This window comes from Panthera onca, chromosome D1 (assembly GCF_046562875.1).
Source record: "Panthera onca isolate mPanOnc1 chromosome D1, mPanOnc1 haplotype 2, whole genome shotgun sequence".
NCBI lineage: Eukaryota > Metazoa > Chordata > Mammalia > Carnivora > Felidae > Panthera > Panthera onca.
The window spans coordinates 106,613,678-106,641,456 of record NC_138348.1 but is presented as its reverse complement, the minus strand read 5'-3'; the positions used below and the strand labels follow the sequence as shown (position 1 = coordinate 106,641,456).

Sequence of the window (27,779 nt, the reverse complement as noted above, 5' to 3'; positions counted from 1 at the left end):
CGGTTACCAGAGGAAGGGGGGTTGGGCAAATAGGTGATGGGGATTAAAGAGTGCACCTGTCTGATGAGCACTGGGTGATGTGTGGAGGTGTTCAATCACTATATTGTACACCTGCAACCAATAAAACACTGTTGACTACACTGGAATTTTTTTAAAACACTAAAAATTCAAGATTTATATATATGATACTAAATTTCAATCTGGACTGAGCAGTATCACAATGGTGTTTAAAGGTACATGTGACCACATTGCCCGTGTCTCTAAAAGTTAACTCCCAAGAGGAAAGATACTATGGTTGGTGAGTTTCCTTTAACTTTGCTTTTTCATATTAACCTTTCCTAGGACGTTTGATAATTAGAAGTAATTTGTTTTAAAATTTGGTGCCTATCATCATTATTGTAATTCGTTATCAACTTATGTTTTGAATTTCATTACTGAAATATGTAAATGGTGTCCTATAGCTTCATGACAGAACTTGTAATGAGCTATTCTGGACAATTCCACTAGATGAAACTAGAGATAGAAAATAAAAAATAAAGTGAATTTGAGACATTGGCACAGGGCATATTTGGATAGATATAATTAATCTTCTCTAATAAAGTTTTCTGGTTGCAGAAATTAAAATGTCCACCAGTAGTGCAAGAATTATCACTACCCGACCTCAGGAGATACTATATAAATCTACAGTATCACGAGTGCGGTACTTTTGACAGGGTCCACAGATAGGTTAATGGAATAGGGTTTGAAAGTTCAGAAATAGACTCAAATAGAACGTGGGAAATATTTTTAATTGATACATTTGTCTTGATTATACAATGAAATAATATTTGGGCCACTGAATTAAATAAAATATTAAAATTTTAAGAAGAAAACAGTAGGGGCATCTGACTTCGGCTCAGGTCATGACCTCCCCATTCATGGGCTCGAGCCCCACATGGGCTCTGTGCTGACAGCTCAGAGTCTGGATCCTGCTTCAGATTCTGTGTCCTAGCTCTCTGCCCATCCCCACTCGTGCTCTGTCTGCCTGTGTCTAAATGAACAAACATAGAAAGAAAAGAAAAGAAAAGAAAAGAAAAGAAAAGAAAAAAGAAAAGAAAGAAAAGGAAAAGAAAGAGAGAAAAGAAAGAGAAAAGAAAGAAAGAAAAGGAAGAAAGAAAAGAAAGAAAAAACAAACAAGGGGCGTCTGGGTGGCTCAATTGGTTAAATGTCTGACTTTGGCTCAGGTCATGATCTCATGGTTTATGAGTTCGAGCCCTTGGTCAGGCTCTGTGCTAACAGTTCACAGCCTAGAGCCTGCTTGGGATTCTGTGTCTCCCCCTTTCTGCCCCTCCCCTGCTTGCACTCTGCCTCTCTCTCTCTCAGAAGTGAATAAACATTTAAATTTTTTTTAAAAAAGAAAACAGGATCTTTGAATGATCCATTAGATAAGATGGAATTAACCATGAAAACACAACAGAATACACATTGTTTTCAAGTATACATGGAACATTCTCCAATACAGGTCACATGTGAGATCATAAAGCAAGTCTCAATAAATGTAACAAGACAGAGATCATAGCATGCATCTTTTCAAACCTCAAGTATGAAAGCTAGTTATCAGTTACAAGGAAAAAAATAAAAACCATCATGGGCAAATGACAACCTAGTCAACAACCCATAGGACAATGATAAATTCATCAAGAAACATGAAAACAAATGAAAATGAAAACACAATGACCCAAAATTTTGCAGTCACACCAAAAGAAGTTCTAAGAGGGAAATTAAAGTGATACAAGTAGACATCAAGAACAAAAAAAAAAAAAAAAAAAAAAAATCACAATTTTTTTAGTATTACAACTAAATAAATTAGAAAAAGAAAGAAATCCCATTAGTAGAAAAACTAAAATAACAAACCTCAGAATTGAAATAAATGAAGGAAGAGACTGAGAAAAAAAAAATTAATGAAACCAAAGCTGATTATTTGAAAAGGTAAATAAATCGATAAACCTAAAGCCAGACTCATGGAAAAAAAAAATCAATAAAATCAGAAATAAAATAGCAAAAGTAATACATGACACCACAGAAACCATTAGAAGAAACTAAAAAAAAAGTATGCTAAAATATTCAGTAACAAAAAGCAAACAAATTACAAAAATAAAATCTTCAAAAAAATAAAAAATGGGGGGCACTTGGGTATCTCAGTTGGTTAAGCATCCAACTCTTAACTTTGGCTCAGGTCATGATGTCACAGTTTGTGAGTTCAAGCCCCACATCGGGCTCCGCGCTGATAGCTCAGAGCCTGCTTGGGATTCTCTCTCTCCTTCTCTCTCTGCTCCTCCCCTACTCACTTGCTCTCTTTCTTTCTCTCAAAAAAAAAAAAAAGAAAAAAAAAAAGGAAAATCTGAATAGAAAAATAATGAAATTGAATAGGTAAAGAAAGACCTCAACAAATAAAAGCCCAAGACACATGGATTAAAAAGTGATTGCAATGAGAGATTCAAGAAGCATTATTTTCTATTATCAAGCTATTCCCAAAATTAGGGGGAAAAAAAGATTCCAAACACATTCTTAAAAAAAAATTACCTGGAGACCAACACCAAAGACATTTACAATGAAAGAAACTATAGGCAAATAAGCCAGATAAACATATGCAAAAACCTCCACAAAATAGCAGCGAACTATGTTCAGAAACATATTAAAGTCGTCATTCAAGACAAACAACTTGAATTTACTCTGAGAAACACAAGGGTGATATTAAAAACTAAACAATATACCACATTAACAAAATGAAGGATAACAATCAGGTGAATGTCTCAATAGATGCAAAAAACCAACAGTAACACTCATGTAAGTTGATCGTGAAAACTCTCCAAAAAGTGGGTTTTGAGCAAACATACCTCAGCATCATAAAATGAACATGTGATAAACACACAGCTGACATCATACTCGAGGGTGAAAACCAGAGAACAAGGCAATCTTCGCTTTCACCACTTTGACCCGGGGTGTATTCCAAGTCCCAGCCACAGCAGTCCCGCGAGGAGAAGAAAGGAGAGGCGTCCAAATTGTTGACGAGGAAGTAAAACCACCACTGTTTGCAGACGACATGACACTCTGCCTAGAAAACCCTGAGGACTCCTCCGAAAGGACCATTAGAAGATGTGCATTCAAGAACGTGGCAGGATGCAAAACTCACAGAAATCTCTTGCGTTTCTATACACTCATCACCATGTGACAGACACATGAAACAATTTCATGTCCACTGCAACCAAGAGAACAAAATACCTAGGCATCACCTCAGCTGAGACGGTCCAAGACCTGCACTCCACAATCTAGGAAACACAGATGAAGGACACTGACGATGACACAAACGGAAAGATATTCCATGCTTACGGAATGGAAGAATATTGTTCCGAGATCCCTCCTACCAGAAGCAACCTACAGATCCAAGCCATCCCTATCACAACACCAGTAATATTTTTTACAGAACAAGTGATCCTAAAATGCCTGTGGCACCACCAGAGACCCCAGAGAGCCAATGCAACCTTGAGAGAGAAGAACAAAGCTAGAGATGTCACAGTCCCAGATTTCAAGGTTTGCTGCAAAGCTACAGTAATCAAAACAGGATGTGACTGGGACAAAAAGGGACACGCACATCAAGGGAACAGAAACCAGAGCCCAAAAATAAACCCACACTCAGGGTCACTTACCCTATGATAAAGGGGGCAAGAACATACAATGGGGAAAAAGGCTCTTCAATAAATGGTGCTTGGAAAACTGGACAGTTATGTGCACAGAAAGGAAATAGGACCGCTCTCTCACATCACGCACAGTAATAAGCCTACTATGGATTGAAGACCTAAATGTCGGACCTGAAACCCTAACACTCCTAGAAGAAAACACAGGCAGTGATCTCTTGGACACTGGCCCAGCAACATTTTCCTAGACATATCGCCTCAGGCAAAATAAAAATAAACACTAAAGCAAAAGTAAATAATTGGGACTACACCAAGATAGAAAGCTTTTGCACAGTGAAGGAAGTCACCCATCAAACGAAAAGGCATCCTACTGAACGGGAGAAGTTTGCCAAGGACACATCCCATGAGGACCTAATATCCAAAATTTCTATCAAGGACTACTACCAACCAATGAATAAACGTCTGATGGAAAATCGGGCGGACGGCCTGAACACACAGTTTTCCAAAGAAGACTCACGAAAAGATGCTCGACATCACTCATTAGCAGGGAAGTGCACTAGAAAAGTACAAGGTGTCAGAATGGCTAGTGTCGACAGTGGAAGAATTAACGAGTGTTGGCCCAGAACCACAGTGCCCTGGGGGTGGGAACACCAACCCGTGGAGTCACCATGGAAAATAGCATGGAGATTCCTCAAAAAATTAAACATTGGAATCCTACATCACGCAGTAACTTTACTAATGTGTATTTACCAAACATAACAAAAATACGAATTCAAAATTATGTATGTGTCATTCTATGTTTACTGTATCATTATTTACATTTGCCAGTTAGGGAAGCAGTCTGTGACCACTGATAGTTAAGAAGCAGTTAAGATGGATCGTGGAATATTACTCAGCCACGAAGAAGGTTATGTTCTTGCCTTTTTCCACAACATACATGGACCTAGAGGGTATTAGGCTAAGTGAAATTGGTCACCCAGAAATAGACAAATGCCAGAAGAATCTAAACAACAAAACAAACCAATGCAAATCGACTTCTCAACACAGAAAACAAACCATAGTTGCTAGGCCAGGGGTGTTACGATGGGATTAACCAAATAGGTGAGGGGGATGAAGAGGTTCATGCTTTCAGTTGTAAAAGTAAGGGCGATGCAAAGCACCCTACGGAACATCTTGGGCACATTGTAACATTTCATTGACAGATGGTAACTACGCCTGCATCATGTCTAGGACTGTGGAGTCACTGCATTGCACCCCAGAAGCACCTACAACATGGGAGGTGAGCTCCACTTCGGTAATAAGTGTGCCAGCAATCGCGTTGCCATTAGTCCCCGGTCGCCCCGATTCTCCAGAGCAATCATCACCATCTGACTTAACATGTGCCTTGTTTATTGCCCGTCTCCCTGTCCTGGCATAGAGACCCCGCCAGGCAGCGGCTTCATCTATTCGACGCTCAGTGGATACATGACGAACCAACAAGTGCCTCTGTTGCCACATTCCAGGCGTCACCTTAAAACGTGTCTAGAGGTGGCCGAGGTCCCGGCTACACACACCTGCACACACTGGGGGGCTGGGGGCTGGGTCCTAACTCTCCTCGAAGGCCACGCGCTCCTGGAGCCCCCACCACCTCATCCTTGGGGGACAAGACGCGCACGGCCCAGAGGGGATTGGGCCAAAGAGCCTCAGGCCTTGGCTAAGGATGGGGCCCTCGTGTTCTGATGTACGAATGAGAAGGTGTCCCCAGAGATGACAACAGGCACAGTCAGGGTCCCGACAGAGCAGGGAAAGGCAGACGTCCCGGGCCGGGTGACCACACACTCAGGTGGCGCTCAGTAGGGCGCCCGGATGGTCGTCAGCTTTGCCGTCCACAGCAGCCGCGGCCTAGAGAAAGAGGCGGCTCTTGCTCCCGGAGATTTTGAGTCACCTCGGGCTCAGCACACACTCTAGAGTCAGCTCTTAACATGTGGGTCCAAGCGCTCCGTCTTAGCGCAGCCCCTGCACTCTCGGCCCCTCCTAGAAATTTCCGCCCGGGGAGGTTAACCAAGTTGCCCGAAGCCACCCTGCGCAAAGCGATCAAGTCGGCCCTCGCGCGGAGCTCGTTTCGGGCCCCAGAGGCGCAGCCTGCCGCGAGGCCAGGGGCGAGGAAGGGCTCACGGCCGCTGAGGTTGGCGGCCCTTCCTTCGGTCTCGCCACTGCGCCGGAACCAACGGCACCGCAGAAGCACGCGAGGCGCGGGGGGCCGGCGCGCCCGTGGGCGGGCGAGGAGCTGCCGGGGGAAGAACCCCGAGAACCCCACTCCCCCGCGGCTGCGGGGGCGCCGGCGCTCGCCGCTCAGGCCCCCCTCCTTCCTGGCCGCCGCCCCCACGGCCTGCCCGCTCCTGCGGGTCGCCGGGCCCCCTCGAGGGCCAGGGCTCAGGCCACAGGCCGGCTGCGGCCACAGTGCTCGGTGCCGTCTCCCCACGCAGACGCGGCGTGGGGGGGAGTGGCGCAACCCCTGCGCACGAGGGGCGCCGTGGGCAGTGGGGTTCCCAGTCCGGCCACCACGGACACGGCGGGGCGGGGGGCCGGGACGCCCGGTGCCCCGCGCCCTGCAGGATGCTTGCTGGCATCGGGTTCCCGCCCACGAGACACCAGTGCCCGACAGACCCCAGGTCCTAAGACTGGAAGATGTGCCCCCACCATGTCAAAGTCCCTTGGGGCGGCAGCGGCGGGGGGTCAAAATCCCCCTGGTGGAGAAGCAGTGCTGTACCGAATATAAACGCTGTAGGAGAAGGCCGAGGAAAGGGAGCACAGGAGTGCCCCAGGGCACAGGGGGACACAGTCTGGTCCTAAGAATGAGGCGAGCCTGGGCGCCTGGGTGGCTCAGTGAATGAAGCCGGTGACTGCGGCTCAGGTCACGATCTCACGGTTCGTGGGTTCGAGCCCCGCATCCGGCTCCGTGCTGACAGCTCGGAGCCTGGAGCCCGCTTTTGGTTCTGTGTCCCCCTCTCTCTCTCTGCCCCTCCCCCGCTCGCTCAATTTGTGTCTCTGAAAAATGAACAAACATGAAAGAAGGAGAAGAAAAGTCACTAGGTCTGACCAGTGAGACAGGACAAGAGCGTCATTCCTGGTCCCTAAGGTGGTGCAAAGCCCGTGCTGGCTTTTCCAGTCTCTGTCCCCCTGTGACGGCACCTGAGAAACCACACGTTCTGTGTGGCACAGGGACAGCAGGTCCCCCCCAGAACTGTGAGGAACAGAACAGCCCAAACGCACGCAGAGCAAGGGGTGAGCCCCTGAGGTGTGGTCGGGGTCCATGCGAGGGCCTCGCCGCACTGACTCACAGAAATGGGCAGAAGGGAGAAGGGAACACCCTTCTGACGAGGTGGGGTGGGGGGCCTGAAGGAAGGAGGGAAGTCTGGCTGCTGGCGGCCGACCAGGAGCCTGGCTGTGCTGGAAGGGCCGTACTGTGTGGGCGAGCAGGCACCCGCAGGGCACAGAGGGAGGCCAGCCGCCCCGCAAGGCAACGGGACAGGTTGGGGGAAAGCGATTTTTCAGAATCCTCCCCCGTGAGGACTGGGGGCAGCAGTCACCTGCAGGAGGGTCTAGGAGCTGAGAAAAACCGGGAGACCGTGGGGGACACGCGTTCCGCTTCTGGGCTGGTGTTCCTTCCCCTGGTGGGTCCAGGCTGTGAAGGTGCCTCACACTGTCCACGAACACGCCAGTGCTGGTACCTCGTGTCAGGCCGCGGGGTTTTCTGAAACCAGCCCCCGCCCCGCCCAGGAGCCCAGTCCCCCGTCCGTGTGCGCAGGTGCCCTAACGAGGTTGCATCAAGGGCAGCCAAGCGCTCAGGTGTCTCCGATTCTGTTTCGGACCCTGGTTTCGGGGCCGGTTTGTGGCTGGCATAGATCCGACTCGTGTTCCGCGTGGAACAGAAGGGAGTCTAATTCGTAAGGGTCTGTCGCTCCCCAAGGCCGCGGCTCCAGGAGGCGGTGGGTGTCTGCAGCTACTCACCCGGACCAGAGAAGCTTCGCTGGCCTCGGCCTGGCGGAGGACGCGCCCCTGACTCAGCCGGCCTTGCGAACGTGAGCATGCAGTTGGGGAGAATGTGGGGGCCAGTCAACGGGTCTCCTTCTCCCCGCATCCAGAGACACGGTCCCCAGCCCAGCAGCCACGGGCAGCCTCCGCTGGGAATTTTCTAGAGACACAAACGCTCCGGCCGCACGCCTCGCCCTGAATCACAAACCCTGGGAGCGGAGCCGAGCGGGTGTTTTAACAAACCCTCCAGGTGACTCCAATGGCTGTTCAGGTGACAACGCGCACGTGTGGGGGCCCACCTGCCTCTAGCGGGAGGAGGAGCGGGCCGTACCCGGTGCCTCCAAGCAGACAACCAGGTCCCCACGGGCCAAGGCGAGGCGAGCCCTGGGCACCGCCTCCTCTGCACACTCACCAGCCCGGCAACCGCTCCCACCTGCTCAGAAAGGGGGCGGGTGGGGCAGGGGCGGGAGTGTGGCGCGTAAGAGCCTCTCGTGGAAGCTGGAGGAGGGAGGCGCCCCCACCCACGTGTTCCTTCACACGTGCTGCTGTGGGTGATTAGTGACCGGAAGTGACCAGCTTTTTCCCTTTTGAATTTTTTTTTTTTTTTTTACTGTTTATTTTTGAGAGAGACAGAGACAGACAGTGCAAGCAGGGGAGGGGCAGAGAGAGACAGAGATCCGAAGCAGGCTCCAGGCTCCAAGCTGTCAGCACAGAGCCCCCACGCGGGGCTCTAACCCACAGACTACGAACCCTGAGATCATGACCTGAGCTGAAGACAGACGCTTAACCCACTGAGCCACCCCGCTCCCTAGCTTTTCTCTCTTTTGTTTGCTAAGCCCCTGTCGTTTTGCCTGATGGAGACTGAAGTCGCTTTCCAAGGTCAAGGGAAGCACTTCACGGCACTGTCCCTCCTGGTGAGGTGGCTTCTTGGTCTGAGGCTTCAGCTTCCCACCCGTGTGTCCCAATTCAGGGTCAGTTTAGCCTTTCTGTCCTCTGCAAAAGACAGCTCGAGGGGCGCCTGGGTGGCTCAGTCGGTTAAGCGGCCAACTTCGGCTCAGGTCATGATCTCTCGGTCCGTGAGTTCGAGCCGCGTGTCGGGCTCTGTGCTGACAGCTCAGAGCCTGGAGCCTGTTTCACATTCTGTGTCTCCCTCTCTCTGACCCTCCCCTGTTCATGCTCCGTCTCTCCCTGTCTCAAAAATAAATAAAACATTAAAAAAAAATTTAAAAAAAAAGACAGCTCGAGAAGGGACCCAGCCGATGGCACGTGGAAAGTGAGAGCTGAGTCCCTCTTTCCTCTCCGTTGGAGAGGCGGTGCTTTGACTTGCCGTTGCCTCAATGCAGTCGTCCCTCTCTGGATGTAAGCCACCTTCCTAACTCTCTCCTGCCTCTCCGTTGCCCATTTTTGCCCTCTCGTCACCTTCCGTGGCTGCACTGAAGGTTAGCTACTCCCTTCCCTTGGCCAGAGGAGGAGAGACTCAAAGAACAGAAAGGATCCCGGAAATCATTCAGTCCCAACACCTCATCTCCCAGCAGGCCCATCAGAGGCGCAGAGGTGGGGAGAAACATCCAGGCCCTGACTCCCATTCGGAGGCAGAGACGGACAGGTGCCCAGGTTTAAGACCACTTCTCCATCCTCCACAGCTCCATAAACAAGCTTACGCGGCGGTGTCTATAATTGGGCTTATCTGTTATGACGCCATCGCCAGAAGCAAATGATAATTTGTCACCTGTCTTTTTAGATAACGTCCCCCCATATCACCAGCCATGGCTAGACCGTGGGTGGAAAATGTCTGTGTGGGAGTACCGCGGGGAGTTTGAGGTGAAGGTCGCCGGAAGGTGAATTCACAGACCCGGCACCTTCCTGGTTATGAATCAGTGGCTCGAAGGGTTCGACCACGTGATTTCCTCGGGCCCTCCAGTCTACGCTGCTCTAATACGTAAAAAGCAGTCTTGAGGGGCGCCTGGGTGGCTCCGTCGGTTGAGTGACCGACCCTGGATTTCGGCTCAGGTCATGATCTCACGGTGGGTGAGTTGGAGCCCTGCACGGAGCTCTGCGCTGACAGCATGGAGCCTGCTTGGGATTCTCTCTCTCTCCCTCTGTCTCTGCCCCTGCCCCGCTCGCTTGCACTCTCTTTCTCTCCGTCTCAGAAGAAACACACACTTTTTACGGAGCCGTCTTTCAACCGCTGGCATGGGACACCCGACTTCCAGATCTATTATATCCCGGGGGCGGAAAACTTGTGCGCCAACTTCCTCTTGCAATCGAGGAGGAGCCTGAGAGACAGCAACCTGATGAGAAACCACAAAGTATGTGATTCTCTTCTCAGTTGCAAAAATGCCTGATAACCAAAGGTTTCAAGCGAATTATGAGACCAGTTTGGGAACAAATCCTCCTTGGCATGAGACCGACGGCATGATCCCTGCCAAATCGAAAGGTTATTTGCTTAGGGGTCTGTCCCCGTTAGGAGGACATTTGCTTAAACGGCTCGACTCCTTACCCTTGAAGAACATCGGGGACAGGTGGAAAATTCAGCATCATGTTGGCGTATTTTGCCTTTTTTTTTTTTTCTGGAAATCTTTAAGAGGTAACTCTGTGGCCGCGGGTGCCTGCCGGGTGATTGTAACACATTTCGTTCTCGGAGGACTTCAGAGCCACTGTTAAAATGGCTCAGAAGGCACACTGTCACCCAATCCTCTGAGCTTCAGCCCTGGGACATTTGAGCCACCCCAGAGTGTCAGACATAGTGCCCCTTGGTGAATTAATAATGCCGCGTCACATCCCGGCTCTGCCCCCACACTCCTCAGGCTTCTTTCGCCCAACACTGGCCAACTCCAAACTGACACTCTGTGAAATCGTGGAGGGCGAGGACGGGGCAGGCGGGTCGTGCCAGTCAGCAGGGCAATTCCTTGAAAACACGCTATTTATACACTGCCTACCGCGAGGGTGCAGAATCAGGCTCCCCAGGCTGATGTTAGAATATATTTATTGCTACATTTATATACAATTATACAAACAGCCCAGACAGGAGAGGGAATGTAGCGTCGATTTCTCCAGACTCCACACATGTGCACAAGTAAACGGAGCAGTATGCCACGACATTTGCTCTCAGTTCGAAGCCAAAAATAAGTCACATACGTTTTGTGAAAAAGTGGAAAATTCTAGGAAATGCTCTCCATATATCCCTCCTTACAAGCTAGACATGCAGAAAAAAAAAAAAAAAGTGGGTTCTCAGAAGCCGATGCCTTCAGGCATCTCTTGAGGGGGCGGTGCCTTGAAGACAGGACGAGGCGGATGCTTGGGGCCGCAGGGCGCAATGCACAAATTCCCAAGTCCCGGCCCAGCTTCCTAAGGTCTGTCCCTAGGAAAGGCAACCAGGAGAGGTTTGGAGAGAGACAGAACAGCGAGCGAGGGAAAACCAACAGTAAACTGAGCCGTGAAGAGAACCATCGGCGAAAGAGCCCTTGGTGGGGGGAATTCTTGTCCATCCGGTTCCAGCTGAGGTTCAGGGTTCGGGGGGGACAGACACATTCAGAACATCAGGCACGGCTTGGTGTGTCCTCGTCCTACAGCTCGCCGTGTGTCAGATGCCAGGGACCTGCACGAAGACAGGGAGGGAACAGGAAAGTCAGGGGAGAAAGGACTGGGCTACACCTGCATATTGGCATCGCAGAGCTGGTGAGGCCTCGGACCTGGACCTCCTCCCACATGTCGTAGGGGACACTTAGCCACGGTGGAGTGTGCTGCTGAATTATTGGGGGGGGGGGGGGGGGAGCGCTCCTGAAGCCGTGTGCCGAATACAGGCTGTTCTGGGACGACCAGAAGGCAGGTGGCTCCGGCCGCAGCCCCACTACTGTTCCCATCTCAGAGGGAATCTAAGGGAGCAGATCTCGCCACGTTCAGACCCAGAACTGCGAGGGGCGGGTCTGAGACCGCTCGTGTCCCAGGTACGAACACCTTCGTGATGTGAATCACGGGAGAGCAAGATGAGCAGGCTGGGGGTGGGGTGGGGGGAACAGGCGTGCCCAAGGGGTGAGCTCACATTCCCTACACCAGCTCTGCCTTCCACACCTCAGGCCACCTCCCCCTCGAGGGTCTGGCATGAGGGTCTTCAGATCGGGTCTCACCCGGCCTCCCAGGCCACCGTCAACCTAGCCCCTCAGACAAAGGACAAGGCCTGGAGGATGAAAGCAAGAAGTCTGGGAGTCCGGACACCCCAGACCGCCAGAGGCTTTGGGGAGCGATGGGCAATTTGGCCCCCTGGCACCTGTGTCCACGGGGCCTCTGTCCCTGAAGAAACCAGCCAGTTCTCACTTGTCTGTGACTGTACGTGAATCTCTGATTCCTCCTCCCCGTAACGCCACGGGCTGGCCACAACAAAGACCGCGTGAGATTTCTGCTGGGACGCCCTAAGGACAGCAGCAGAAGGACCAGAAGACCACTCGCGAGTCCCTATCCCTTCTCCTGGGTCCACGACATCAGCCACAGAGGCCCCGGCACTTTTCCAAGGCCGCCAACTCTGTGACATTTCAAGCTGAAGGATGTGGCGATTGCCAACTCCTTTGATCCTTTAATAAATTCATCTGGGGATAATTCAGAAGTCTGTCATTTGATCTTGACTTTCCTGGTGAGTCATGCAGAAACCTTCTCTTCCTGCTTCTGACGACAAGAGCACACAGTTAAACTCGCTCAAAGGATTTGCTCAAAAAAAGCAAAAACGTTAACGGATGACAACTGGTGAGGGGACAGTCGCAAATCATCAGGTACATCTTAACTTGGGGGGCTTTTGCCCATCGGCAAACAAGATGGAAAGACTTACATAAGTCCCTGCATTGGAAGCAATGGTTTAAAGAGGAGTAGCCAGGAAGAGAACCATCTGTGGCTTTCGCTAGGACGTAAGAGCATGTGCGAAGTTGGGATTTTAGCTCAAATCCCAGGAATCAGGAATATGACTAACTGGGACTCTATGAATTTACAAGCACCTACACCACTTTCAAAACAATGATGCATGTGCCACAAGCCTTTCAAGTGGACATTGAAACACTGGAAACATTTGGGTGATGTCACAGAACGTCCGAGCTTCTTGGACGACCTTAAACTCATTTTGAAGCAATCCAAAATCCTAGGCCAAGGAAGCACATCATTTCTAAAAATTCTGGACCTGGGTCGAACTTATATGACCATTTTTTAAATCTCATTTAAAAAAAAATCTAGGGGCGCCTGGGTGGCTGAGTCGGTTGAGTCTCCAACTTCGGCCCAGGTCATGATCTCACGGTTTGTGAGTTCGAGCCCCACGTCAGGCTCTGTGCTGACAGCTCTGAGCCTGGAGCCTGCTTCGGATTCTGTGTCTCCCTCTCTCTCTGCTCCTCCCCCGCTCGTGCTCTCTCTCACTCTCAAAAATAAATAAATGTTAAAAAAAATTAAGAAAAAAAAAAAAAGCAATGGGAAGGGTCTTAACAGTCTCCGCCAAGGAAATTAAAGAATTTTAAAACAACCTGTTTCAAGGTAACCGTGTTGGTCAAGGACTTTTAAATGTTTCCAAATTGAGATCATCGCAGAACACGAACCTGGCTGATGAACCGATTCTGGATCTCTTCTATTCATTATATATGGACAGCCCTTCATTTTTCAGTCTTTCTGAATTCCCGGCAGCACACGGCATCATCTGCGTGAGCTTGTGCTGCAATACTCACTCCACATCACAAAAGAGAACAGTCTAAAGCAGCCTGTCCCATCAGCGCACATAGATTACAGACAAAGTCTCATCTTATCCAACATCAAAACTATTAAATTGGAGGAAGATGTGCGTGACTGGCAAAGAGCCCAAGAGATGCAAACAAGGGAGAAAGAACCTTCAGGGGGTGAAACTAGATGCTGTAACGGTAGGGGTTTCTCCAGGCGACCTCCTTTGGGGATTCACTCTACTAGATTAATGGTTCCAGGCTGTGGGTGAACAGATTTGGGTCTTATGGGGTCCAGCCAAGGGGCGGGCATGGCGGGTGTCATGGAAAGGTGGGCTGGCCCTGGCCATGGCCGCCATTTGTACTTACCTAGTGAGGGAGGGAGACTTCTTCCTGTTACATCTGCTTTATACTGCTTTGACAAGAACGCATCTGGAACAGTGCATACAGTTTGGGTCCCCACCTTTCAAAAGAGACATCAGGGTTAGGAAGCACTTAGCAAAAGAACCCAGAAGGAAGTCAAATAGTACAGAATGACAAAAGCACCCTTGTCACCCCGGATTGGGCAGGGCCTCCTGGGCAACCAAAGTGCCAAAGCAATCTTCTTCCTAATTTTTAACTTTTGTTTTTTCCAATCCAGTCTTGAATCTCCACTGTTACAATGTGGAAATAAGAATCTGGTGACATTTCCCTTTCAAATGGATGCTAGAATTCTAATGGTTGTAGCAACTCCACACAAATAAATCGGTTTCACGAGAATAATGGATCCCAAAGTGTTAAAATAACACTGATCAGATTTTATATTTGATTTGAGGTTCTCTAGTGATTAATCTAGGCACTATTAAAATGTCCTTTGGCCACGAAGCAGACTCACAGACCTCCTTTGAAATCAATATGTCTTTGAAGAAGCAAATTCTCAACAGACTGTGCCTGCCTGCCAGAAAACCGGGGTGGATTAAGACAAACGAGAAATAAAAACCTCTTCTGTGTCCATGTTGGCACTGCAGAGGTTAAAGAGATCGATTCCGGCCCTACTTTCTCTGGTCTGTCTCCTGCAGCTGACTCACCTTCCATTCTCAGGGATAGCCCTTAGAGACACCAAAAATGAAGTCACAGTAAATTCTACAGAGAAATCACGAAACCAGCCAAGCTTATCCACGCCTGAGTTCTCGGACTGGGGAGAACACTGCTCACAGTACGTTCTATGCTGTGGTTCAAGCAGGTAGAAATGCAGTTACTGGAAATCTCTATCTTATACATCAGTTATGTACCGGAAGGGCATCTGTGGTGAGCTCTTTCCCATGGACGGCACGATTTCAGTGGTAGTTGTTTCCAGGCAGTTTAAGCCATAATGAAAAACTGAGTCTTTGTAGTCAAATACAGTAGAAATCCCTTATTTGTCAAAGCTAGTAGTAAAGGAACACAGAAACCATGAAACTTATTAACAGTCTTAAAATTTTTCTGTAATACTTGAGCTTGATGTTAAACTGGGCAGGATTAATTAGGTGATTAAGGAGTACCTGAAACCTGAGAACATTTCAAAGGGAACTTGAAGTGTTTTCAAGGACTCTGAAGGTCAGCAGGGCTGGTACTTTATTGTCTCAGATTTCATTAAAAGATACGTCCTGTGTTTTTTCCCTTAGTTCCCAGCACTACTTTTACCATGGTTAACCACAACTGAGGTAGATTTATACTCATAAAAGAACAAAAGGAGAGACTGGAAGGCAGGAAAAGAAGAAAACAAAGGAAGGAAAAAAAGAATGATTTGCATGAGTATATTGAGGAAATTTGGAAGAGAAAGTGAAAGAATGACATGGGAGTAAATGGGATAAATGTAAGGTACAAGGAAGAAACAGAATTAGATTAAATGTCAGTGATAACAGAAGAAACCACATCCATACATTTCCCTAAAAAGTAACAAAAGCGGGGCACCTGGGTGGCTCAGTCGGTTAAGCATCTGACTTCAGGTCATGTCATGATCTGCTGGTTTGTTAGTGTGAGCCCCGTGTCGGGCTCTGTGCTGACAGCTCAGAGCCTGGAGCCTGCTTCCGATTCTGTGTCTTCCTCTCTCCCTGCCCCTCCCCCGCTCATAAGCACTCTCTCTCTCTTTCTCTCTCTCTCTCAAGAATAAACATTTAAAGAATTGCTTTAATAAAATTAAAAAATTAAAAGAGATCAAGTCAGAAATTTCTAAATTTGCCACCAGGTGGCGCCATGAGATTAAAACAACTTGGTTGAACACCCAACCCTTGAAGCGGGTGGGTCTACTGTAGAGGGACAGGTATCCACAGTACAGGGAGTTCAGGATTTGTGGAGCGCCAAGTCATGGGTTAGGACATAGATCAGATCAAGTTACCTCAGGACGGCAAACTTGGTTTTACAGTAGAAAATCTACCTAATTCAGTATGTTAAAAAAAAAAAAAGTACACGAACGTATTATCGCCATATACATTTGCATTTGATAAATTCTAAGCCTTATCTTTATTAAAAAAGAAAATCTAACAAAATAGACGTATGTATATAAAAGGAAGTTTCATTAACTCAATAAAGGGCATGAACCGAAACCTAGGGCCAACATGTAGTGGCAAATGTTAGAGCTGTTGGAAGCATTCCTCTTAAATCAGAAATTCCAGTGATGTCCAACATGGTACTGAAATGTTCAGTTAAGTCAACACAGTAACATAAGAAAAGTAAATGTTATACAGATTGAGAAGACAGATTGAGAACTGCCATTATTTGCAGGTGACTATGTAGAAAGCCTAAAAGATTTCACAGATTATTAGAAACAACAAGAATAAGCAAGGTCCCTGCACATAGGGTCAGCAAACAAAAATCAATTTCATTTCTATATAGCAGCCACAAAGAGTTTTAAAATGTAACTTCTAGAAGTTAGTGAAAATTAAGTTGCTTAGTAATAAATCCAGCAAAAGATACACAGGACCTTAAAGCAAAAATTTAAATTTTGGTGGAAGGCATTAAGGATGATACCAATAAATGGAGAAATATATTCATGACTAGGGATGCTTAATATTGTACAGATGTAATTTCTTCCCAAATTAATCTAATTATTATTAATACATTTCCAAACAAACGCTTTTATCCTTATTTATTTACTTATTTAAGAGAGAGACAAAGTGCAAGCAGAGGAGAAGGCAGATGGCGGGACAGAGAGAGAATCTTAAGCAGGCTTCACGCTGACCATGGATCGATCCCATGACCCTGGGATCATGACCTGAGCGGAAATCAAGAGTCAGATGCTCAACAGACTGAGCCCCTGCCCCTCCCATACAATTTAAATGAATTTTTTTAGTTTTTCTAATGTTTATGTTATTTGAGAGAGAGAGAAATAATGTGAGATGGGGAGGGGCAGAGAGAGAGGGAGACACAGAATCAGAAGCAGGCTCCAGGCTCTGAGCTGACAGCACAGAGCCCAATGCAGGGCTTGAACTCGTGAACTGTGAGATCATGACATGAGCCAAAGTCGGATGCTTAACAATGGAGCCACCTAGATGCCCCCAATTTAAATGAATTCTAATATTTATGTAGTAGAAAGGATATCTGGCTGGCTCGGTTGAATATGTGACTCTTGATCTCAGGGTCCTCAGTTCAAGCTCATGTTGGGGGTAGAGATTACTTAAAAAAATAATAATAATAAAATTTATGTAAAATTTATGTAAAATTATGTAGAAAAGGCCAAAAAAAAAAAAAAAAACCAAAAAAACAAAGGGCCAAACCTAGTCAGGAGTTTATTATTAAAGCAAGGTGGAGAAAAAAGAAAGAAAGCTCTATCAGAAATTAAGACTCAGTATAAAACTAAGACTATAATTAAAACAGAATGCTATTGACACAGGGATAGACAGACTGACCAATGGAAGAGAACAGAGACTGTACATGTGAATCCTTAATATAGGTAAGAAGTGGCAATGCCTCAATGGGAGAGGGATGGAATATTAACATACTGGTCATCCGGATAGAAAAAAAAAATGGATCCATACTTCATCCCATACCCAAAGTTACTTCTAGCTGGATTAAAGACTCAAGTGTAAAAATAACCAAATGCTTAGAAGAAAGTTTAAAAACTCAAAACTTTTAGAGAAGATATAGGGGAATACCTTCATGATCTCAAGGAAAAGAAGAATTTCTTAAACAAGATGCGTGCACAAAAATTGCCACAGATCACAAGGAGGAAGATTTATAAATTAAGCTGCAATAAAATTTAAATTCGTATCCATCAAAAACTCATAAAAATGTGAAAAGATGAGGTAAAATTTGGAAGGCGATAACTGTAAAACAGTTAAGTATCAAAAGATTAAGGGCCAAAATACAAAGAAATTCTGTGAAGCAATTACATCAAGATAAAGAAGCTAATAGAAAACAAGCAAAAAAAAAAAAAGTCACTTCAAGGAAGAGGAAACGTGAAAGGCGCATAAATATAAGAAAGATTCTCAATTATAGGGGCACCTGGGTGGCTCAGTGGGTTAAGCAACCGACTTCGGCTCGGGTCATGATCTCATGCTTTGTAATTTTGAGCCCCACATCAGGCTCTGGGCTGACAGCTTGGAGGCTGGAGCCCGCTTCCGATTCTGTGTGTGTGTGTGTGTGTGTGTGTGTGTGTGTGTGTGTGTGTGCGTGCGTGCGTCTGCCCCTCCCCCGCTTGTACTGTCTCTCAAAAATAAATAAAACATTAAAAAATTTTAAAAAAAATTCTCAATTATATTAGTAATCAAGAACATGCAAATTAAAAACACAGTAAGATACCTATCAAATAGGCAGAAGTTTAAAAATTCTGGTAATATCACGTGTGGTAAAGATGTGAATGTATCTTTACTTTGAAAAGTAATTTAATGGCTACATAAACTGAATAATTGCCTCCCAACTAGGTCTCCGCCACCGAGATACTACTGCTTACATTCACTAGAGACATGTCCAACAAGATCTATGGCCATGTTGTCTGTAAAATAAAAAATATTAGAAGACAAATGTCCACCATCAGGGGAATGGATAAATGGTATTCAAGTGAATGTACTCACAGCAGCAAGAATGAATGAACCACTACTATATTAGTCAAAATGCGTGTGTGTGTGTGTGTGTGTGTGTGTGTGTGTGTGTTAAAACTATCTAAAGTTCATATGCATGCAACGCTAGACATCATATAAACTAGGTATCATATTGCTTGTGGACACAAACACAGTAAAACCCACAGGGAAGTATGATGTAATAGGGGAAGGTCTCAGAATGTCAAAGTTACCGTCGATGTACTATTTTTTAAACTAATACATGAGTATCTATTTTATATGTGTGTATATATATATATATATATATATGTATATGTGTGTATGTATATATATATATATATATATATATATATATATATATACAGATCCTTTAACAACACAGGTTTGAACCCAAGCGCATAAATCCACTTACATGTGGATTTTTGTGAACGTATTCACAGTACAGTACTATGAATGTATTTCTCTTGCTTATGGTTTTCTTAACAGTTTCTTCTCTCTGGCTAATTTTATTGTAAGAACACAGTAGGTATACACATAAGACACAAAATATGTGCTAATCAACTGTTTATGTTATTGGTAAGGCTTCCACTTAACAGTAGGCTATGAGTAGTTAAGTCTGGGGGAGTCAGAAGTTACATGCAGATTTTTGAGCAGGTGGCTGGCATCCCAGGCCCTCATGTTGTATAAGGGTCAAGTGTATAATAATACATAACATGTTTTAGTAATAATTTAATAATATAGATAACAAGAATGTATACATTCCTTTTTATTTCCCCTAGGCACATTTCTTTCCCTAACACTGTTGTAAAACATTCTCTAGTTGTTATGTGTTTAAAACCATCAGAAATTAATGGAGGAAACATACTACAACAGAGAGAAAAGCTATAGATTTTGGTTCCAGTTATCTTTGGTCTTTGAACCATTAGAATTTGGAAGGTCTCAAAGAAAGCATCGAGGGAGAAAAGTCAATAGTTACTCTGAGGACAGTGAAGAGAAGCATTCACATTATTGCCATGGTGACAGACACTCTCACCGCAAAGTCAGGGCTTCTCACGACGGCTGTCCGAACAGTTCAGCCTCCTCTGTTAAGAAGGCAAGTTCATGGAACCCGTATATACTCATTGAATCAACAACCTGGGGAGGAGGCCCTGTAATCTGCATTTAGAACAAACTCTCCAGGTGATTCTGATGCTAGTTTGAGAACCACTGCTCAAAGTGCTTCCCGTGTATAGAACAAAACAAAACAATACCTTTCATTTCAGCAAAATGAGACCCCTCCATGGTCAAAAAAATTCTAGACAGTCAGGAAAACCACACCACTGGCCTGCGGGAGAACATGCATGTTTTTCCAGCCCTTTAATTCAGGGGTCAGCAAACCATGGCTCATGGACCAAATCCAAACCCAGCTCCCCACCTGTTTTTGTAGAGGCCATGATTGAACGTAATTTTTTTTCAAGAAGAATATTTCATAATATAAAAAAAATTAAATTCAGATTACAGGGTCCATACGTAAAGTTTTACTGGAAGGCATCCTTGCTCATTCATTTATACACACCTATAGCTCCTTTTGTGCTACAATAGCAGAATTGTGTAGTTGTGATAGACATTATCTGGCCTACAAAGGCAAAAATATTTAATACGTGGACCTGGACAGAGAATTTTCCACTTCTGCTTTTGTCCAATGATTAGAATCTACCAACATAAAAGCAAACTATAGACAATCATAGTGATAGCTTTTAAAAATGCAATTTTCAGGGTGCCTGGGTGGCTCAGTTAGTTAAGCATCCGACTCTTGGTATCACTTTGGGTCATGATGTGGTTGGTGAGCTCAAGCCCCACATCAGGCTCTGCGCTAACAGCCTGCTTGGAATTCTCTCTCCCTCTCTCTGTCCCTACCCTACTCATGCTCTCTTCCCTCTCTCTCTCCCTCTCTCTCTCAAAATAAAAAACTTGAAAGAAAATTTTTAATACAATTTTCATTTTAATGCTGCAGGCAAAAAATCTAATAGCTTTAAGAATCATAAGGAGGGGCGCCTGGGTGGCTCAGTCGGTTGGGCGGCTGACTCCGGCTCAGGTCATGATCTCGTGGTCCGTGAGTTCGAGCCCCGCGTCGGGCTCTGTGCTGACAGCTCAGAGCCTGGAGCCTGTTTCAGATTCTGTGTCTCCCTCTCTCTCTGACCCTCCCCCGTTCATGCTCTGTCTCTCTCTGTCTCAAAAATAAATAAATGTAAAAAAAAAAAAAAATAAAAAAAAAAAAAAATAAAAAAAAAAAAATAAAAAAAAAAAAGAATCATAAGGAAAGTTAAATCAGATCCATTTTTAGCTACAAAGTATATCAAATAACCCACATAGAGCATCTGGAAAATGTTACTAATTATGCTCCTTTCTCTCTTCAAATATTCTAATAAGTGCCAAAGAAGTGACTGATGAATTTTAATGAAACACTCTATCACACTGAGTTCTGAAAACTAATTTAGCAATCTCCTCCTCCAGACACTGACTCAGGTGGTTAACCTCAATGTAAGCCCGTCTTGAATGCTACGCAGACTTCCTTCCTCAGGCCTCACACTGTGGCGGCCTTCCTCTCTTCTCAGGTCTGCAGCTCTCCAGGCAAGAGCCTTCTTCCCTCTGATGCCCAAGCTCTTGAGTTGTCTTCCAGACTGAGTTTACTTCCTTTCACCAAAGACCTGCTCGCAGAGTTCCTGAAATATTTTATTCAACGTCTACTGCATGGCTGAGAAAGCCTATTTCTATCCATATTCATTTTCACTTCTCGAATTCATTTTCCTCTGGGTGTCTGAGATCCCTCGAGCATAAACCCTCCCTTTGATTTCTAAGGCTTTGACACTCAATAAAAGGAAAAGGTTGCTTGCTCACCCCCACAAAAGTAAATCATGTATTTCAACTTTAAGTGATATTCCTAATTTTGAAAAAGAAGCACTAAGCTCTCAGCAGTCTGGTGGAACCAGCCTGTGCAAAACAGGTGAACAAAGAAGTCTGGTCTTCAATTTTGTGGGGTCTGATCTTCAGGTTACTGTTATTCCATATTCACCTTAATATGGAAAGCATTCTGGGGTGCCTGTCGGTGAAGCGTCCGTCTTCGGCTCAGGTCACCATCTCATGGTTTGTGAGTTCAGGCCCTGAATCGGGCTCTGTGCTGGCAGCTCAGAGCCTGCAGCCTGCTTCAGATTCTGTGTCTCCCTCTGTCTCTGCCCTCCGCCTGCTCATGTTCTGTCTCTCTCAAAAACAAATAAACATTAAACATTTTTTTAAATATAGAAAACATTCTTCTTTGGCCTTTAAATTAGTGGATACATTCACTTTGAGTTAGGCAAGACGGGAAAATCCGCCAAAGGGCACTGTCCTATAAACATATCTTGGTTGGAAAAGTAGTTAGTGTTTTGTAGTAACAAGGATCTGGGTGGGCTCCCAATTCAAAGAAAACCAAACCCAGATGCAAACTATGCCACCCCTGTGCCTTGGGGTAGGTTACTCAACTGTAAAATGGAATAAGGCACCTACCTTCAGGGACACCTGTAGCATTTAGGACATCCTTGTGTGGATGAGGAAAAGTACCCTCTCCTCCAGGCGGATGCCGCCCTCTGTGGCCCCAGGGGCGTGTGCTTGTTGAGTTGTGTTCACCCTGAATTTACACTTCTGTCCCCACGCTTCTGGCCCTGGACTTTGGTGAGCTCCTTGTGATCTGGCTCCTTCCCACCTTCATCTCACACACCTCTGTCCTCTGGGGTCGCTCAGCTCTGGAGATGTACGGCCCTCCTTTCTGTTTCTTGAACAAATTAAGCCCTTTCTTGCCTCCTAATCTTGCATATCCTGTTCCCTCTACCTGGAAAGCTTTCAAGGGAAGTCTGTAAATCGGTGCCCAGCAGGCCACTTTGGACAAGCAAGTAACGTCGTTGGGTTTACAAAGCATTTCCTAAAATGTTTGAAATAGCTGGCATGTAAACTTTAGGAGCTTTTCACATAAACTTGACATTTCAACTGAAGCGTCTCAAGCATTACTCTTTGAATGTCCTTTTTAAAAAAGCTGTTTTCTGGCTTTTCTTGGAAAGCCAGAAGGTACAGCAACAGAGGGCCTGTTGCATCTGAAAAGCCGCTATGCTCATCAGAGCACAAGACTCCTGTTTATGCACAGCCGCCTTGGGGCCAGGGCACTCGGGGGTCCCTCTGGCGCTTGCATTCACATCCAGATTTAAATAAGGAAGACGGGGAACCAGGCTTCTCTTGTTTCAGGAGGCAACTTACGTGCCACCTTGTACGGAGACTTTCTGACCTTCCAAGCCCCATTACCACCCCCATATCTTCCCCAACTCAGTCCTGTGTTCCTTTCATCATATTAAGTTGATACAAATGTGCTGCTTTTATAGGTCAAAGATGCTTGGATAGCGGCAATTTCACATAATTTAATTGAATGCAATTCACAACCTTGCAATTACTCTGTGCTTCACGTCCTTCTGTAGAAAATAACACCATTGGGGTAAGGACCTAGTCTCATTATTATATCCTCAGTGACAACTATGTACACAGTACCTGGTGGCTACTAGGTACTAAAATATTTGGATGAATAAATAAAATGCAACAACTCCTCCCAACGGAAGTTCCTTAGCAGCTCCGGAACACACACAAGATCCGTTTTCACCCGTCCTGAGGTCTCCAGAGTCAGCCCCAGTTAGAAGTAGACTTTCCTAATCTACTCAGCTCCAGAGCTGGCTTTAGTCCCAGACTTCCGCCTCTGCCCACCCCGCCAACGCCCCCAGTTCCAGTGTTAGAAACTACTCCGAAGCTGTGATTTTTCCTAGAACCCCTGTACAAACAGCACAAGACCACTGCTGGAGGTCCACCGAGGCGTTCCCTCAGCCTTACAAGGAAGAGGAGGAAGCCCGGGGGACGGTGGGGGCGGGGGGGAGGATGACACTTGTCCCTGAGCTAAGTGCTGACAATCACAATGGCCTCTGTGTGCCTGGAGGTGCCAGCAAGAGGCTGGCCGCTCCCCAGACCCTGGTATGTGTCCTTGTCTCATAGTCATGCCATCCCTTAACTCTTCTGTTTCCTTCTCTAGACTATGAGTTTTTAAAAATTATCTGTGAACCCTCAAGATCTAACTTCAAGTGCTGAACAGATGTTTAAGAGCAAATGAAATTATTCCAGTAGCTTCGGTCATTCAGGTGCCACACGGGGCGCCCCTGGAGGGTCAACATGGACACAGATGCTCATTGGCTGGCTCTCATCTCATGGGCTCGGGAAGGGGTGCGGGGTGCACACCAGCATCTGCCTCAGACACCTGCACTTGACAGAGGACACGGCGGGGGAGAGGAAAATGCTCTGTTTTCTGTTTTTGGCTGTCATACCTGTTGTATGCACAGGTTTGTGGGAATACTTTCCAAAAGACACTGTACAGTTAAGTGGGAACAAAAAACTATTCTAATTCCACAGAAATGGCTCTTTTCAATTATTTGCTTGTTGCCAGAACCAGTGTGCACTTTAAGTGCTGTGACAGGCCACCACACTGGTGGTCACTCACGCCGCCCAAATCCCTGAAATCCCGGCCCTGTGGTGTACGTGCAGCCCTCTCTCCAGGTTGCACCTGACATCCTGTCTCTTCTGCTCTGGCAGCACCTGGGCTGCAGGACCCTCACCAAGGTCCTCTACCAAACCCAGTGTCTCTCCCTACCCTTTCCCCTTGGGAGGTATCTTCTGACATCCCGTCGGCATTCCAGACCTAAATTGTCCAAAATGACACGTCACAGGCACAGACGCAACTATTCCCCTCACGATTTTCTACTGTTTCATGACACCAACTTCTGAATCTCGCACTTCATGCGTTTAAGATATAAACTGGCGATCCCACCACAGCCGGGCCTTCTGAGCCTCCCCGTGCTGGTCTATGTGGTCCCTTCTATCCAGACAGTCTTCCTACCTCTGTCCCCCCTGAGAATAACTCATTCTTGGGGCGCCGGGGTGGCTCAGTTGGTTGAGCATCTGACTCTTGATTTCGGCTCAGATCATGATCTCATGGTTCGTGAGTTCAAGCCCCACGTCAGGCTCTGTGGGGACAGCATGGAGCCTACTTGGGATTCTCCTTCTCTCTCCGCCCCCCACCCCCGCCCTCCGCCCTGCATGCACGCATGCACACTCCTCTCTCTCTTTCAAAATAAATAAACTTAAAACTTTTAACTTTTAAACTTGAAAAAAAAAAGAATAAAAAAAAAAAACCCAAGTCTTAAAGATTGGCTGAGGGGTGGTCTCCCTCTGGAAGCCTTCCCCGGGACCCTCTGGCAAGATTAGGAGCCTTCGTTCTGACCTCCCAGACGCCATCCATCCGATTCGCTTAACAGACAACACGAGCATCCACCAGGTGTCAATCACCACTCCAGGCACTGGGCACATGGCCTTGCCCAAAGCTCCTGCCTTCATGGAGCTTATGCTGCAGCGGAAGACAGACGGCCCCTGACTTACAACCTCACAAGGACGTGAGGGTGATACACACTCAGTAGAAACCACACTTCCAAATTTGTACTTCGCAGGCTAGCACCACGCGGTACGATCCTCTTTGGTGAAGCCGGCGGCGGCAGAGCGCCCGGTCAGCCATGTGACCCCGAGGGTCAACACCGATAGGCTGACAACCGTTCTGCACCCACGCGACCACTGCTTTTACCCTCGGCGCAGTATTCAATCAACAACTGAGAAAGTCCACACTGAATTACAAAATAGGCTCTGTGTTAGTGCTGCCCGACCGTAGGCTAATGTTAAGTGTTCTGGGCATGCCGTCTAAGGTCAGCTAGGCAAAGCTGGGAGGTCAGGCGTATTAAATGCATTTTCCACTTGGGATATTTTCATCTTCTAACATGTTTATCGAATGCGACTCCATCATAGGTCGAGGAAGAGCTGCATACAAAGAAACTACAGATGTTAGACGGCAAGGGCTTAGAGGAAGGTGGTGGAAAGAAATGGGTAGGGAATACTGGGAAAGTCCCACTTAAAGTGGTAGATGGAAGGCCACACTGAGGGGACATTTAAGCAAAACGCTGGAGGTGGCCAGGAAGTAAATTATAAAAATATCTGGGGGAAAAGGCGTATCTGGGCCCTGGCTAGTTTAGAGAATGAGAGGGAAGCCAGCTGACTTTGATTCAGTGAGAGAAGGGGAAATTAGCAGATGAGGTCCAAGAACAAGTGACCAGAGCTTGGGCTCTGGATGCCACTGAGGTTACGGCTTTTACCCTGAGATGGAAAGCCTTGAGGATTTTGAGAAGTGAGAGGATCCGACTTACCTTTTTAAGACCTCTGTCTTAACAGACTGTAGAATAGCAAGAGAGGAATCAAGAAACCCCACCAGAAAGCTCTAGCAATAATCCAGGCAAACCCGGTGTGTGGAAGCGGGGGACAGCTGTGGAGGAGGCACAAAGGGGTCATGTTCTGGGTATAGTGTGTATTTTGAATGTTGGACCAACAACTTTGTGGTTGGGTTGGATGTGGGCATGAGCCAACAAGGAGTGATACGTGGTGGAGGTTTGGCCCCGACTCACTGAAAGAATGGGCTCGCTCTTCATTAAGAGGAGGAGCCAGGCGGGGGCGAGTACGGGGTCCAGGGGGACCCTGAGTCTGGTGTGACATAGGGAGTTTGGCATGTTCATTAGGTATCAAAGTGGAAACACCAGGTAGACGGTTGGATACATGCATCCAAAGTTCAGAAGAGGTTCTGGATGAAGACTTAAGTTTTCAGCATACTTATGGTATTTAAGGCAGAACAGTGGATGGAGTCCTTATGAGATCCAGGTATACACAGGGAAGGGCTGGGCCTGGGGACACCCCAACACTGGGAGGCTGAGAAGGGGTTATCCATCAGGCATATGCACACATCAATTATTGATTTTGTCTACTGGCAGTGAACAGTAACTATCTCTTACTTAGGACGGACCACGTTTCTTTTTATCTCCGCATACTGAGCACAAGGCCCGAGCAATACTTTCTAAGAGAATCACAAGTATACTCCTTAAAGGGCAAACTGAAGCATTAAAAACAGAATTCAAAGCACATGGGTATAAATACTAATATCCACAATACTGACAGATGAACAAAAATATGATGAAATAGAGAACTTACCATTTATTAACATCTTTAATATGCCAGGGAATAAGCCAAATATTCCCTGTGTATTATAATCAATGCCCACAAGACTGGAGAGTGTTCCTCCCATGTAACAGACAAGAAAACTTAGGCTCCAAATGGGTGAGTGGTGTCCCGGGGCCACGAAGCTAGTATGTGGCTGGGCCATTCAAACCAGATGCGGGCCTCCCCTAAGCCCTACAGCTGCCTGCTCATACCTGTTTGCATCTTTCCTAAACACTCTTAGAGGGCCAGTCACATGGGCTATGGAGCTAATGTGCTTCGAACAGGCAAAACCTGGATCTAAGCATCTTCCATAAAAAGGAAAACATCTGAAGAAGCCAGAAAATGTGGGAAAGGGTCCGTGTGCCCCAAGACCAAGAGGAACAGGGGGCCACAGGGTCATCTGATTACTGACAGTCTCTGAGAACACCTAGGATTCCGCACAATCGGATGGCAGGGCCAGGACTCCATGGCACGAGCAGCATACAGAGCAACGGAAACTGGTGACCACTGTAGACCTCTGAGCCTTTCTGAGAAATCAGCCTAGAATTTAGTGTGAATCTAGGGAAAAGGGAGAGAGAGGGAGACCACAAACCACTACGATCAATGTTTCTTCTCTCTGATTAACATGAAACAGCATTAACACTTTTGAAACAAATTTAGGCTCTATACCTGCCCTCCCCCACAATTATTTGTGGCCCAAGAAAATCATTTCAGAACTAGGTCAAATTTATAGGCATAAGAGCAGTATGTGATCTAAAGAGAAAGCTGTGAAGTCAAAGGACATTTTAACTTCAGAAAGATCACATTAGTAGCACTGAAATAAGAAAAGACTACACTTGGGGCGCCTGGGTGGCTCAGTCGGTTAAGCGGCCGACTTCGGCTCAGGTCATGATCTCACGGTCCGTGAGTTCGAGCCCCGCGTCGGGCTCTGTGCTGACAGCTCAGAGCCTGGAGCCTGTTTCAGATTGCGTCTCCCTCTCTCTCTGACCCTCCCCCGTTCATGCTCTGTCTCTCTCTGTCTCAAAAATAAAATAAACGTTAAAAATAAATAAATAAATAAATAAAAGACTACACTTACATTGTAGCTTCAAAGATGTTCGAAAAACACTAAGTTGATCTACCCCCTTAAAATTAAAAACAAAAGCAAAAACAAAAACCCTTGCAGAATCAAATTTCTTCGTAATATTTTTGCTATTTTTGTTGGGTGATGTGGTAAATAAAGCACTTATTATTAAGTGTTTCACAATGACCTGAGCTTGTCATTTCCT

The 27,779-nt window shown here is 46.5% G+C and overlaps 1 protein-coding gene across 1 annotated transcript in view; it reads right to left on the bottom strand.

Moving 5' to 3' along the window:
* Nucleotides 1–10,689: 10,689 nt before the first annotated feature.
* Nucleotides 10,690–27,779, bottom strand: part of RDX (radixin) — a 94,413-nt gene continuing 77,323 nt past the window's right edge. The window contains exons 15-16 of the mRNA XM_078432721.2: nt 13,739–13,832; nt 10,690–11,286 (exon numbers count right to left, since the gene is read on the bottom strand). Of these exons, the coding sequence (XP_078288847.1) occupies nt 13,766–13,832 (67 nt within the window). The 3' untranslated portion in view covers nt 10,690–11,286; nt 13,739–13,765. The remainder of the gene's footprint in view (nt 11,287–13,738; nt 13,833–27,779) is intronic.